Raw genomic sequence first — 11,903 nt, 5'->3', positions numbered from 1 at the left:
ATGGAACAGTGCCACAATGTTTGATGTCCACTCTAGCTGCATTTGGAAGAGAAACTGTGACTCCAGTGACTATGACAGTTTCATTAAAAAATGCCAAGTCAGAGCAAACATGACTAGTAGCCCCACTATCTATGATCCAACTATCATGAGGAATAGCTTTTGATAATGATGAAAGACATTGATGTTGAAATGTGAGTTTATTATTCTCAAATCGAAGAGATGTGGATGGAAAAATGGATGGAAAAGAAGGAAAAGAATTGATACCAGCTGAGGATTGGATAGACATAGCACCATGTTCAGTGATAGAAGCCTTAGCAGATGGAATTGAACTCTCTGAAACATGAACCTGTGCATTCAGTTGTTGTATCAATGTCTGAACCTGATCATTGCTCAATGTGCTGACATCAAAATTTATTGGTGGAGTATTCGAGGTCGAAGCAGCATCAGTCATGACATTTGCAACAGCATGAGACGATGGCCGTGCAGCAGTAGTAGTAGACTGTCCTCGATACTGATATGATGAAGTAGGAGCTTGAAAAGATGTTTGTGGTCGTTGTTGTTGTGGTGCTTGATATCCAGAGAATGTGCTTTTGAAACCAGGGATGTATCCTGGGGGATAACCATGCAACTTAAAGCATTTTTGAACAACATGACCAGCCTGTCCACAGTGTGTGCACATAGGACGTGATGATGGCCGGGGTCGATAGCTACTATTGTTGTAGACTGCAGCATATGCACTATTATCCGATAGACCTTGATATATCATTTAATTCGGAGATGGAGCTTGATAACCCTGCATATTATCAGAAGCATGAAATACCATTCCCTCTGGCTTTGGCTTGATAGACTTCTGTCTTTCATCAGAGACAACCATGTTAAAAACATCTTCAAGATTGGGGATAGGCTTTAACATCAGAATGTGTCTCCTAGTTGATTCATAAGATTCATTCAGCCCCATCAAAAATTTTGTTACTCTGCTTCTTTGCTGCAATTTTTCCCAAAGTGCTGCTGCAGTACATTCACATCTTCCACAAGTACAAATCGGCAATTCCACATAATTTTTGTATTCTTCCCACAATGTTACCAATGCTGTGTAATAAGAAGCAATGGTCATTGAACCTTGTTGAATCGAGCAAAGCTTCTGCTGTATCTCATACACCCTTGGTGCATCATCTTGCTTGAATCTTGCCATTAGATTTTTCCAAATTCCCTCAGCAGTAGAGATGTATAACAAGCTCTGTCCAATCTGCTTATCAACAGAATTTATAATCCAAGTAGTAACAATGTCATTGCATCGCGACCAAGATCCAAAATCTCGATGGTCTTCTGCAGGTTTTGGTATCGTTCCATCGATAAAACCAAGCTTATTTCGCACATTAAGCGCCATTCTAATAGATCTACGCCAAGAATAGAACTCAGCTCCGGTTGAAAGACGATCAGAAACGATTGACATACCTGCGTGATCAGAATTATGCAAGAAGTACGGATTATCATACTGATCCGTCGTAGTAGTCCGAGTTGAATCACGAGTTGAATCACGAGTTGAATCACGAGTGGATGTTTGAGTTGTCATGATTATTGAATTCCAAGATGAGAAAATGCCAAGAAAAGATCGAATCAAGAGAAATGAAGATGAATCAAGAGAAGAAAGAAAAGAATGAGAGTAGCGGAAGTGAGAAACGAATGAAGAAGATTGGTGAAATTTTTGAAAAAGATTGAAAACAGATGACGATTTGAAGCACTCATTGATTAAATCGATCGATGAAGAGAAGTAAACGAAGCTCAGAGGACAAATCGTAGCTGAACGAAGCTCACGACGCCATGGATGACTGAGTTGACTCGGTTTGAGATGAGTGAGTGAGAATGAGAAAAGTTTGTTACAAAGTGTAGAGAGAGTTTAGTGCTCTGATACCATATTAACACTTTGATATATAAGAATAGAATTCTCATTAATGAATCATAAGACTGTATAAGAGTATTTATATGTACATGTATATTAAGAGTAGGAATAAGGTAAAGGAAACCTTATCCTATTCTAAGTATACAATATAAACATTATATGTTAATAGAACTAACTAAAAGAACCAATGCAATGACCACAACAAGTTTATTTTATTTTTTGTATGATTCCTTCTCTTAGGGGGAAAAATATACATATAGAGAACAAAAGAGAGAGAGAGACAGGCTGGGAGAGTGACACGGAGCACATGGAACCAGCTGATTCCAGGAGAAGGTTACAGCAACTTGGCCACGTGGGCTGCCAGGAGGAGTAGCATACACTTTTTCTTTCTCTGACTTAAATAAAATGTTCATGTATGAGCCAAACCCAACAACGCAAATAAATACCTAGTAAAAAATACTAACAACGAGTGTTTATTTAAATTCAAAATATTAAATTCCACCTCACCTCGAATACTCCTTCTTTTTTTTTTTTTTGTCAAAAAGAAATATCATAAAATTGCCCCCACTTTTTTTAATATATAAGAAAAAATACGATTATTATGATATTTGATCACCTTCCTACTTATCAGTATGGCTGATTCCAAAAATCAAACAAAGCCCTTCCGTATGACAAACGCAAAACAAAAGGATAAACCCACACAGAAAAAAAAAAACGAATACTGAAAAGAATCAACAGATCCCACTATGTATATGTTGTAACAACAAATGTCGAACTTAAGATGTCTTATTGAAAGCAAAGTGCTTTGCTTTTGGGTTAAGAGCCAACCAGAGGAGGACAAAAAAAAAAAAACAATCAATCAAAGTGTGACGACGCTTTATGCCATCATCATAAGGTTTACATATAACATGTACATATCAATTTCAAAGCTCTCTATTATATTCACTCCCCACTAATGAAGAGTCGAAGCTCTAAAAAGAACAAAAAAAAGAAGAAGATAAAAAAGTGAAGTAAGCAAAGAGACCGACACACCATCTTCTTTTAAAAAAATAGAACCATAGACGTCCGAAGTGTCGTGTCCTTCTTCCTCTTTGCCTTTTGCCATGTTTCCATATCATTTTCCAATAGGAAGGAAAAACTATAGACTACAAACATTGCAGAGCAAGAGGAAACCAATTACTGTCCGTGAATCTTTTCATCCCCTACTTATGTTTTAATTAGGATCACACTACAAACTATATAATGGGATAATTAGTTATAATTAAGTAAAAACAAGATGAAAGAATTATATAAATGGTAATATTAAAACAAAAAAAAGTCTGTACAACAAAGATTCTCAACAAATCTGAATGTATCTCCTATCTTCTTCTTCTTCTTCTTCTTTTCAGTTTTTTTTTTTTTCTTTTTATAAATTATTTCATGCACAGAACAATCGAATAGAATACAGAGGAGGACGAAACAAATTCCAAAAGTCTGTAAAAATCATTAATCATTAAAAAAAAAAATTGGAGAAAGAAGAAAGAATAAATATGTTTGGGTTGTCCGGTGAAGGAGATGAGAGAATTTACCAGCTGAGACTATAATATGTAAAAAATGTAACAGAGGAGAGGAGAGATGATGATGATGAGGTCATCAGCGTCCATACAAGTCATATGGTGCCCAAAGGGAATCAAGGGGACAAGGCCGTCTCGAATCTAACCGGAACCACGGTTTACCACTACCGGACCAATGAAGCAAGCTAACCGGGCCTGGATGTAGATCTCTACAGCTTCCTCTCACGTTATCTCCACCTAGCCCGTGCTGGTTCCACCGATGCTCTATCGGAGCTACTTCTCCGGCGAACACCAGCAAGAACGGCGGCAACGACCCCAGCTCGTATATCCTATCACTCTTCTGAATCTCCATCCATTTCTCTATCACCTCCGTGTACCCCACGCGCCTCCATCTCTCTAGATCCATCACCATCACCCCTGTGTTGAAGTAGCACGGCTTTCTCCCCGAGAATGCCCCGGAGAACCGCTCGTCTGCCCAGAACGCCGCCGTGAAATACTTTGTGAAGTTGGCGTGGCAGTACTCGGGGGCCCCGATCGTCTTCGAGCCCAGCTTCGTCTTCCAGAGCTTGGCGATGTCATCGACGACGACGAGATCGGAATCCAGGTAGATCACGCGACGCACGCAAGGCTCGAGGAGACCAGCCAGGTAGTTTCTGGCGTAATTCAACGGCTGCTCGAGCGCTTGTCTCACGGAGGTGGAGATGAGAGTCCGCACAATCTCAGGATCGAAGTAGTAAACCTTGAACCTCAATTCGGGGAAAGTCGAACGAATCAAGGATTCTAGGCCAGTCTCCGAGACGAGGAAATGGAAGAAGACGCTCTCTGGACACGACGTATGCTTCAGAATCGAGTGCACGGCGGCCACCGACCCTCGGAGGTACTCGAAATCGAGAGTGATGGCGACGTGGACCAAGGAAGGGTTACAGACGCCGGACTCGATGTCGGCGGCGGCGCAATCGGCCGCATTGCGGAACACGGGAGCTTTTCTGAAGGAGACTCTATGCGGCGGTGGATCGGAGCGGAGGTAAGCGTCGAGGTGAGAGGATCTGATAGCCTCCGCTGGGGGGAAGGATTGGAGAGAAGGAGAAAGGACGATGATGACCAAAGCGGCGGAGAATAAACCGGAGAATCTCATGATCCAAAGCATCCTGAGACGACCACGACGAATCCGTTTCTTCTTCTTGTATTTCAAATCAAACCACCGAGAGGCGATGTAAGACCGGAGATAAGCAGCTAGGGTTCCTTTGATGTCTGCCAGAGTTTTGTAGGTGAATGCATCTGAAGAAGAAGATGAAAAAATCCAAAATTTGAAGGTAAGAATCGGATTATTCTGGGTTCTGAGGGAATAATCAAAAATCGACAACTATGCCGTGGGATCGAAGCGACCTGAGAGACGAGGAGAGGAATAATTCTTATTATTATCCCTCAAATCGGAAAACTAAAAAAATGGCTTAGGAAGAAGATAGGCGCAGTTTAGGAGGGGGCGGTGCTACGGTGCGCCACCGTCTGCTCTTTTACGCCCTCTCCTTCTCTCTGTTTAGGCTCTCTCTCTCTCTATTTTGGCAATGAAGAAGAAGAAGATGATGATGATATGATGATGATAGGAGAATAAGCAAAGGGTGAGAGAGAGAGAGAGAGAGAGAGATGGGCTCTCTCAAAGACTTATTCCTTCAATTTCTCCTTAGCCAACAAACAATTTTTTGTGTAATTTTTGTTGTATTTTGCCTAATCATAGAAAATTTTATGTTTTCTCGACAGCCTATTCTGATGTGATTTATATATATACACACACACATTTATATTATCTCTCTCTCTATTCGATTTCTCTAACTTGTTTGATATTGAAATGGACGTTTATATGGAAAAATATCTTTCTACGGTAAATATATCTCTTTTAATATGCTCATATATCACTATACTATATCAAATATATAATCTGTTCATATATAATATAGTCTGGATATTAAAAATAATAATTATTTCCATGTTTTAATAATCTCAAACTTAATAACTAAAATTGATTTAATGATATTATAATTTAATCACAAATAATCTTTTAGACTTAACAATGAGTCAATTATACTATTTAAAATTTAATAATCATTAAGTCAGTTTAATTATTACTTTAAATATTATTAGATTATGTTTAATATCAAATTAATAGCACTTTAAAATTAACATACATAAAATTTTAATTTCATTAATTACTATAAGTATACTGAATTATGTTTTAATCTCAAATTAATCATACTTTTAAACCTATTTATATGTTAAAACCTTAAAACAAGGCCAAAACAAAAACCTGTTGTGTTCATTGTACTTTGATGTTATGTTTTGAAAAATATAGATGGAAAGAAAAAGAAGAAGAAAAAAAAAACTACAAACCAAACGTGAACCAAAATCCTAATCAAACAGCCATCGGTTGAAATTAGATATATGCCTAGTATACATTTCTTAAAATATATATTGCTGAACTTAATAAATAAAATCTATAAAAAGGTACAAGTGTCGTAAACCTAATAACTAAACCGAATTAAAAAGACAAACAAAGACGGAAAAAGATTCATGAGTTTATTGACAATTAGTACTTGATTTATTACTAATAAAATAATTAATGATATTGATCGTAATGACGAATAGCCAATTTAAGGTGTGAATAATTAGAGAATACTGTCAGTTTGGCGGTTAATGTGTCATCGTCTCAACACTAAAACCATCTTTGCTCACCTTTGACCAAAAGTGACTACGGATGTAAATGTAAGTAGTGGTGTCTTATTTGAGTATTACTACTACACTTCTTATCTTATGTAAATTGTTTTACTTATACCTAAATTTCAAGATTTATTTAATAATTTATAACGTGGAGACTAAGTACAGTCACACTAATTACTTCCCGGCTAAATACATTTGATATAAGATGATTATAAATAAATTTCTTAATTCAGTTGGAACAAGTAATTGTTAGTTAGGGATTTTAGCACACAAACCAAACCAATCTTCAATTATAATTAATTGATTGATTGATTCGGTAACAAGATAACTTAATTACATTCATATCGCAAGCAATTAAAGAAAAGAAGTATTTATATATATTAATGCGATAAAGTGAAAGATTTCGAGATCAAGTGAAGCTCATGATTCATGATTTATGAGTCATGAGTGGTAGATAATACGACCGTTACTTTCATGTGAACCCTTTGAAACTCTGTATTAATTGTTTCGATTTAGATTTTTCATTTGTATATATAATAATAAAATATATCTATCAGATTTGGATGTTTAACCAGAAACGGGACAAAATGGATTTGAGTTTTGCATATTTGACGAAACAATAATTATGTTAACAAATCGTTGTTGTTGTTATATACGCGACTGCATGTTACAATAATATCACACTGACTGCCTACGTACGTACTTATATCTTTCATTTATCATTGTGATTAATTGTGATTTAACATTGAGAGAACAATGTCGGTAACATATGGGAAGTCTATTCAAACCCAAAGACAACAATTATTTGTATATAAACCATCAGGTACGTGTAGCCTACTTTACGCTTCGTCGTTTTCATCTTCTCCTTTTTTTGCCAAAAAGCTATATATAATATTTTTGATTTTATTGTTTGAAAATATAAATAATATCCCAATATGACATTTGAAATGTCTTTCCTATTTTATATTTCAAACTAATTTATAATATTTATATATATATATATATATATATATGGTTTGTATAAGACAACGTAACTGTATATATATGTTCGTTTGTGAGGGACTAAGACGATTCCATTACACACAAGTAAACTCATATTTCACTATTGATAACAACCATGGATGGTTCATATGTCATTGTAATAACTATATTTATTATATTTCAAGAATTTTTATTAGAAAATGGATCGGACAATCCAGTACAAGTGTTCGTGGTACAAGATTATTATAGAATCATTAAAACATATTATTATTGTGATTTATGTGACTTTGTTCACTTTTATGGACCGACCACGAAACTCCATGTGCCACAACAAACGTTCAAGTCATTGCTGAGCTAATGGACTTTATGCTCTTTGGTCAACTCCTTGATTAGCTTATCTAGTATCCAGTAAACAAAATGTTATAAGATTCAATTATTTTGCCCAAAAAAAAAAAGATTCAATTATTTCAATATACATGTGTACAGAGGTAAGAGGAAGCTATATATATAGTCTTTTTAAAAACATTGGAAGAAGTTGTAGGACAACAGTTTTAAATGAATTTGAACGCATAGAATCGTTGAGACGCAAATACATACATTGGATCTATCATATCATCTATATATGTATCGTGGGGGACAAAATAATAAAAGTCCACTATTCATTTGCATCTGAAACTTCCGTGCAGCCGCTAACACTTGGGGGTCACAACTCACAACGATGGCTAGTTTACTTGAGACTTCGTATCCTAGGAAAAGCCACGTGGAAACTCGTTTATGTTCATTGCTTGTTCCATAAGTAATTTAACCTAGATATTATTGTAGAAGTTTACGAGTTGGCAATTACACTCTATTCTTTATTAACTTGATAACTTCGAGACGAAACCATCTAGGCCATATTTATAGAGTCAGGACGAGATGTGTAGAAGTAGAACAGTAGATGTTGATAGCAACTTCGAACCTTATGCTTAGTTTAGTACTTAAATATGATTTTCATCAGTCAAACTTTTTACAGTATCAATTCAGGTTTAATTGTATGAAACTAACATACCCTTTATTTTTCTTCATAACCAAGCTATTTGAATATTGGGAGGGAAATAATAAGGAAATAGCCATATAAAAACACCTTTTAGGCCCATTATAGACTTCAAAGGTTCATAAGCCCAAGTATTTAGGATAAGACCCAAAAAAAAAAAAAAAAATCCAATATGGTCCTTAGTATAATAAAAGTCATGCAACCTCCTTATACTTCTCGATTAGTCTGAGTCCAATATTTTTGTAGGAATACGATATACGAATTGCGTAACTACTATTCAAATGTTTAGCACGCCGACAAAAGATTAATAGAACAACATAATATGAAAATCTGTATATAATTATAAACGTTTGTTAATAAGATGTGTTTAATAGGATACTAGTATATACGTTTGTTATAATACTTATGGTTCATATCGGGGAGGTTAGGCCGACTCAGTAGTTCATATAAAGAAGCACATGATTAGGTAATTAAGGATCTTGTTTCATAGTTGTAGTTGAAAGAAACACAATACGTGCCTTGCTGACTCATTCTGATCCATCACCACTTATCCGCTACAAAATTAACCATATTACTATTAGTAACCCAAAACAAAGACCCTCCCTCTCCTTAAGAAGGTTTCTTTACTTTTCTTCCATTGAGAACAAAAGTGGTCAACTTAATTTCCACAAAACAGTCAACAAAATTAGTTTAATTATAGGTTACCTATGGACAAGATTCTTATATATAAATTTGTTGTACACATAAGATATGATTTGGTACAACAAACCATAAATAATCACACGATTTTAAATGCAAATTTTTACTATATTTTTCAGAATCATACAAAAATTCAATATAAAAAAAAAGAAAAAAACATGATAAATCAAATGAAAAACGCATTAAATAAAACATTACTACTATTTGGACCCACGGTCCACCATCTATTATTACTTTATTTTCTTTGTTTGTAGTACTATTTATTATTTCTATTATATAAAATAAAATTTGATACAGATCAAAAGCACAACTTCAGTCTATCATCAATCTCGAAATAGTAAATAGCATCAAACAAGTCAACAATTCAGGATTCTTTGTTGGAAATAATATAAGGAAGGAGAGAATTGTTTGTATTGTAATTTATATAATAAAACCTAACAAGAAGAAACAACAGAAGAAGAAGAAGAAGAAGAGACAGGGACAACCGCTGGTTCAGAAGCGAGCTTAGTATTATTAGGTGTGTCGCGGAGCACGAGATTCCCCTGCGCCTGTGCCATCAATATCGACTTGTAAATCTCCACTAGCATCTTCTCGTCATACTCCTTCGCTGGCACCGACCCGAATCCGGATCCACCGTATGCAGATGATGATCCGACGACCCGTGAGTTAGCCAAACGCAGCATCATCTTCACGTAAGAATCACGCAGCCACACCAGAAACTTCTTCGGCGACGCCTTTCTGAGGATCCTCAGTTTCGGACCAATCTTGATCCTCCAAAACCGTTTCTTTCTTCTGGTCGGATCCATTTTGACCCGTTTCCTTGTCCTTCGTCCCGGATTCTTCTCTGATGACGATCCATCGTCGAGCTTCTCGTATCCTCTCCACCTCCGCCAGTACCTCTTCGGCGTTATCTCCATATCCGAATGAGGAAACTAAAGAGAGACAGAGAGAGAAAGAGAGGTTTTTATAATAATGAGTAAAAGGAAGGAAGGAAGACAGAACCTACTAAATGGTTAAATCCACAACAGTGTGTAAGGCAGGGGCAGCTAGCTGCACACACGTGATTAGTTATACGCATCTTTACGGATTCGATTAATACGTGTATTATTATTATTATTAATTCGATAATACTAATATAAACGACCTTATAAATTATAGGCAGCTAGCTTCATATATACACGTGATTAGTTACACGCTTCTATATATATGTTTTTTTTTTCATTAATACATATATATGTTTTCCATTATGCATTCCGGTATTGAAACTGATTCACATTTTATTTATCAGTTCCTTTTTCTAACATCTTCTACTACTTTTTTTTACAAAAGTTAGTAGTGTTTCCAAATGTAACGATGTAGTATAAGTTAGTTATTAATATCAATAAATGAAATCCGATTCGTTGGCTTTTTGTTCGGAGAGGTCTCGACGCTTGTTGATTTGTTCGTCTATTTTCACCGGTTTGAGTGTGATCCAATTTGTGTTATAGATGACAACAAAAAGAAAGAGAGTAATAAATCCAACCATGAATGATCATGTCCCTCTCGGGACATCCGAGACAGTTTTTTTTTTTTAATATAACTTTTTTGCAGAGTTTTTAATAATTTCTCAACTATATTTTTGGAAAGACGACCTTAAAGATTGTAAGATACTAATGTTTTTTTTGGAAATTCTGCTGCCAAAATAAATACAAAAGTGCGAAAGTCTATAAAATGAGAGAGAGAAGTTTACAACTTATTTCAAATTATGAATTCATCATTCATGCAAATGATGTGTATATGACTTTTAAATGTATTTTTCAGCGCTATATAAATATGTGAAACTTTTAAGATATTGACTTTTTTAAAAGTAGCGGAGAACATACAATGAAAGCATCGGCCGAAAGTATCTTATCCAAAAACGAATGGTCCTGTGAATAAATGAAGAAGAGTTAGTGACAAACTAGGTAAAAGAATAATATTTAACTTGTATTTTTTGGATCTTTATGTCTAGTATTTATACAAACTTACAAAGCTAAAACCCTAATACGATAAAGTTAAATTTACATTATAATTATCTACAATATTAGGAAAATATCTTCAATACCCCCCCTCAAGTTGGAGCATGTAAGTTGTAAATGCCCAACTTGACAAGAAATGCATCAAATTCCTTTCGTCCTAAAGCCTTTCTAAGTATATCCGCTAGTTGTATCGTCGTGGGCACATAATTCGGTTTGACAACACCCTTAATGATCTCGTCACGAACAAAATGACAATCTCGTTCGATATGCTTTGTGCGCTCATGAAAAACCGGATTAGAACTAATGTGAAGTGCCGATTTATTATCACACTTAATCGACATTGGTAGGCTATGATCAAACCCAAGGTCTTGAAGAAGTTCTTTCAACCATTTCAGTTCCTTGGTCACCTCACTCATAGCCCGATATTCCGCCTCAGTAGTAGACATGGCGACGGTATCTTGTTTCTTAGTCTTCCAAGATATCGGAGAAGTACCCAGCTGAACAAACCAACCCGTAAGAGACCGACGTGTGAGCGGACAAGCCGAGAAATCAGCATCACACCATCCAGTGATATGAAATGGAGAGTTAGAACGGAGAAGCACACCCTGGCCAAATGTTCCTTTAAGATACCGCACGACCTGTAATGCAGCCAACCAATGTGCCTCTCGGGGAGTTTTCATAAACTGTGAAAGAATATGTACCGGATATGTTAGATCAGGACGCGTAGCCAAGAGATAAATTAAGCGTCCCACCAAGCGCCGATAAGACTGAGGATCAGAAAGCTCAGGACTATCGGTAAGAGCTAGGCGATGGTTTTGTTCAATGGGACAACCAGCCGGACAACAACCAAGAAGACCGGTCTCCGTTACTATATCAGTGGCATACTTCCGTTGACAAAGATAGATCCCCTCCTGGTTACGTGCCACTTCAATACCCAAAAAATACTTCAAGAAACCCAAGTCTTTCATATGAAAACATACCGATAAATAACTCTTGAATGCCGCAATCTCCGTCGGTGAATTACCAGA

At 36.1% G+C, this 11,903-nt stretch overlaps 3 protein-coding genes across 3 annotated transcripts; all 3 read right to left on the bottom strand.

Annotated features, from left to right (window-relative positions):
• Nucleotides 1-766: 766 nt before the first annotated feature.
• LOC111830674 lies at nucleotides 767-1,573 on the bottom strand. Its single transcript, XM_023783208.1, has one exon. The coding sequence runs from the start codon at nucleotides 1,571-1,573 to the stop codon at nucleotides 767-769; it is 807 nt and encodes a 268-aa protein (XP_023638976.1).
• Nucleotides 1,574-2,757: 1,184 nt separating this feature from the next.
• On the bottom strand, nucleotides 2,758-5,209 carry LOC17887112 (probable galacturonosyltransferase-like 7). Its single transcript, XM_023782862.1, has 2 exons — nucleotides 4,840-5,209; nucleotides 2,758-4,731 (listed from the first exon to the last, which is right to left on the bottom strand). Exon 2 carries the CDS (start codon nucleotides 4,598-4,600, stop codon nucleotides 3,533-3,535), a length of 1,068 nt encoding a protein of 355 aa, XP_023638630.1. The 5' UTR covers nucleotides 4,601-4,731; nucleotides 4,840-5,209; the 3' UTR covers nucleotides 2,758-3,532.
• Nucleotides 5,210-9,172: 3,963 nt separating this feature from the next.
• On the bottom strand, nucleotides 9,173-9,928 carry LOC17886688. Its single transcript, XM_006291905.2, has one exon. It carries the CDS (start codon nucleotides 9,793-9,795, stop codon nucleotides 9,313-9,315), a length of 483 nt encoding a protein of 160 aa, XP_006291967.1. The 5' UTR covers nucleotides 9,796-9,928; the 3' UTR covers nucleotides 9,173-9,312.
• Nucleotides 9,929-11,903: the final 1,975 nt, after the last annotated feature.

This window comes from Capsella rubella, unplaced genomic scaffold (genome assembly GCF_000375325.1).
Source record: "Capsella rubella cultivar Monte Gargano unplaced genomic scaffold, Caprub1_0 scaffold_5, whole genome shotgun sequence".
NCBI lineage: Eukaryota > Viridiplantae > Streptophyta > Magnoliopsida > Brassicales > Brassicaceae > Capsella > Capsella rubella.
Note: the sequence above shows the minus strand (reverse complement) of the source record. Positions and strands in the feature narration are given on the sequence as shown.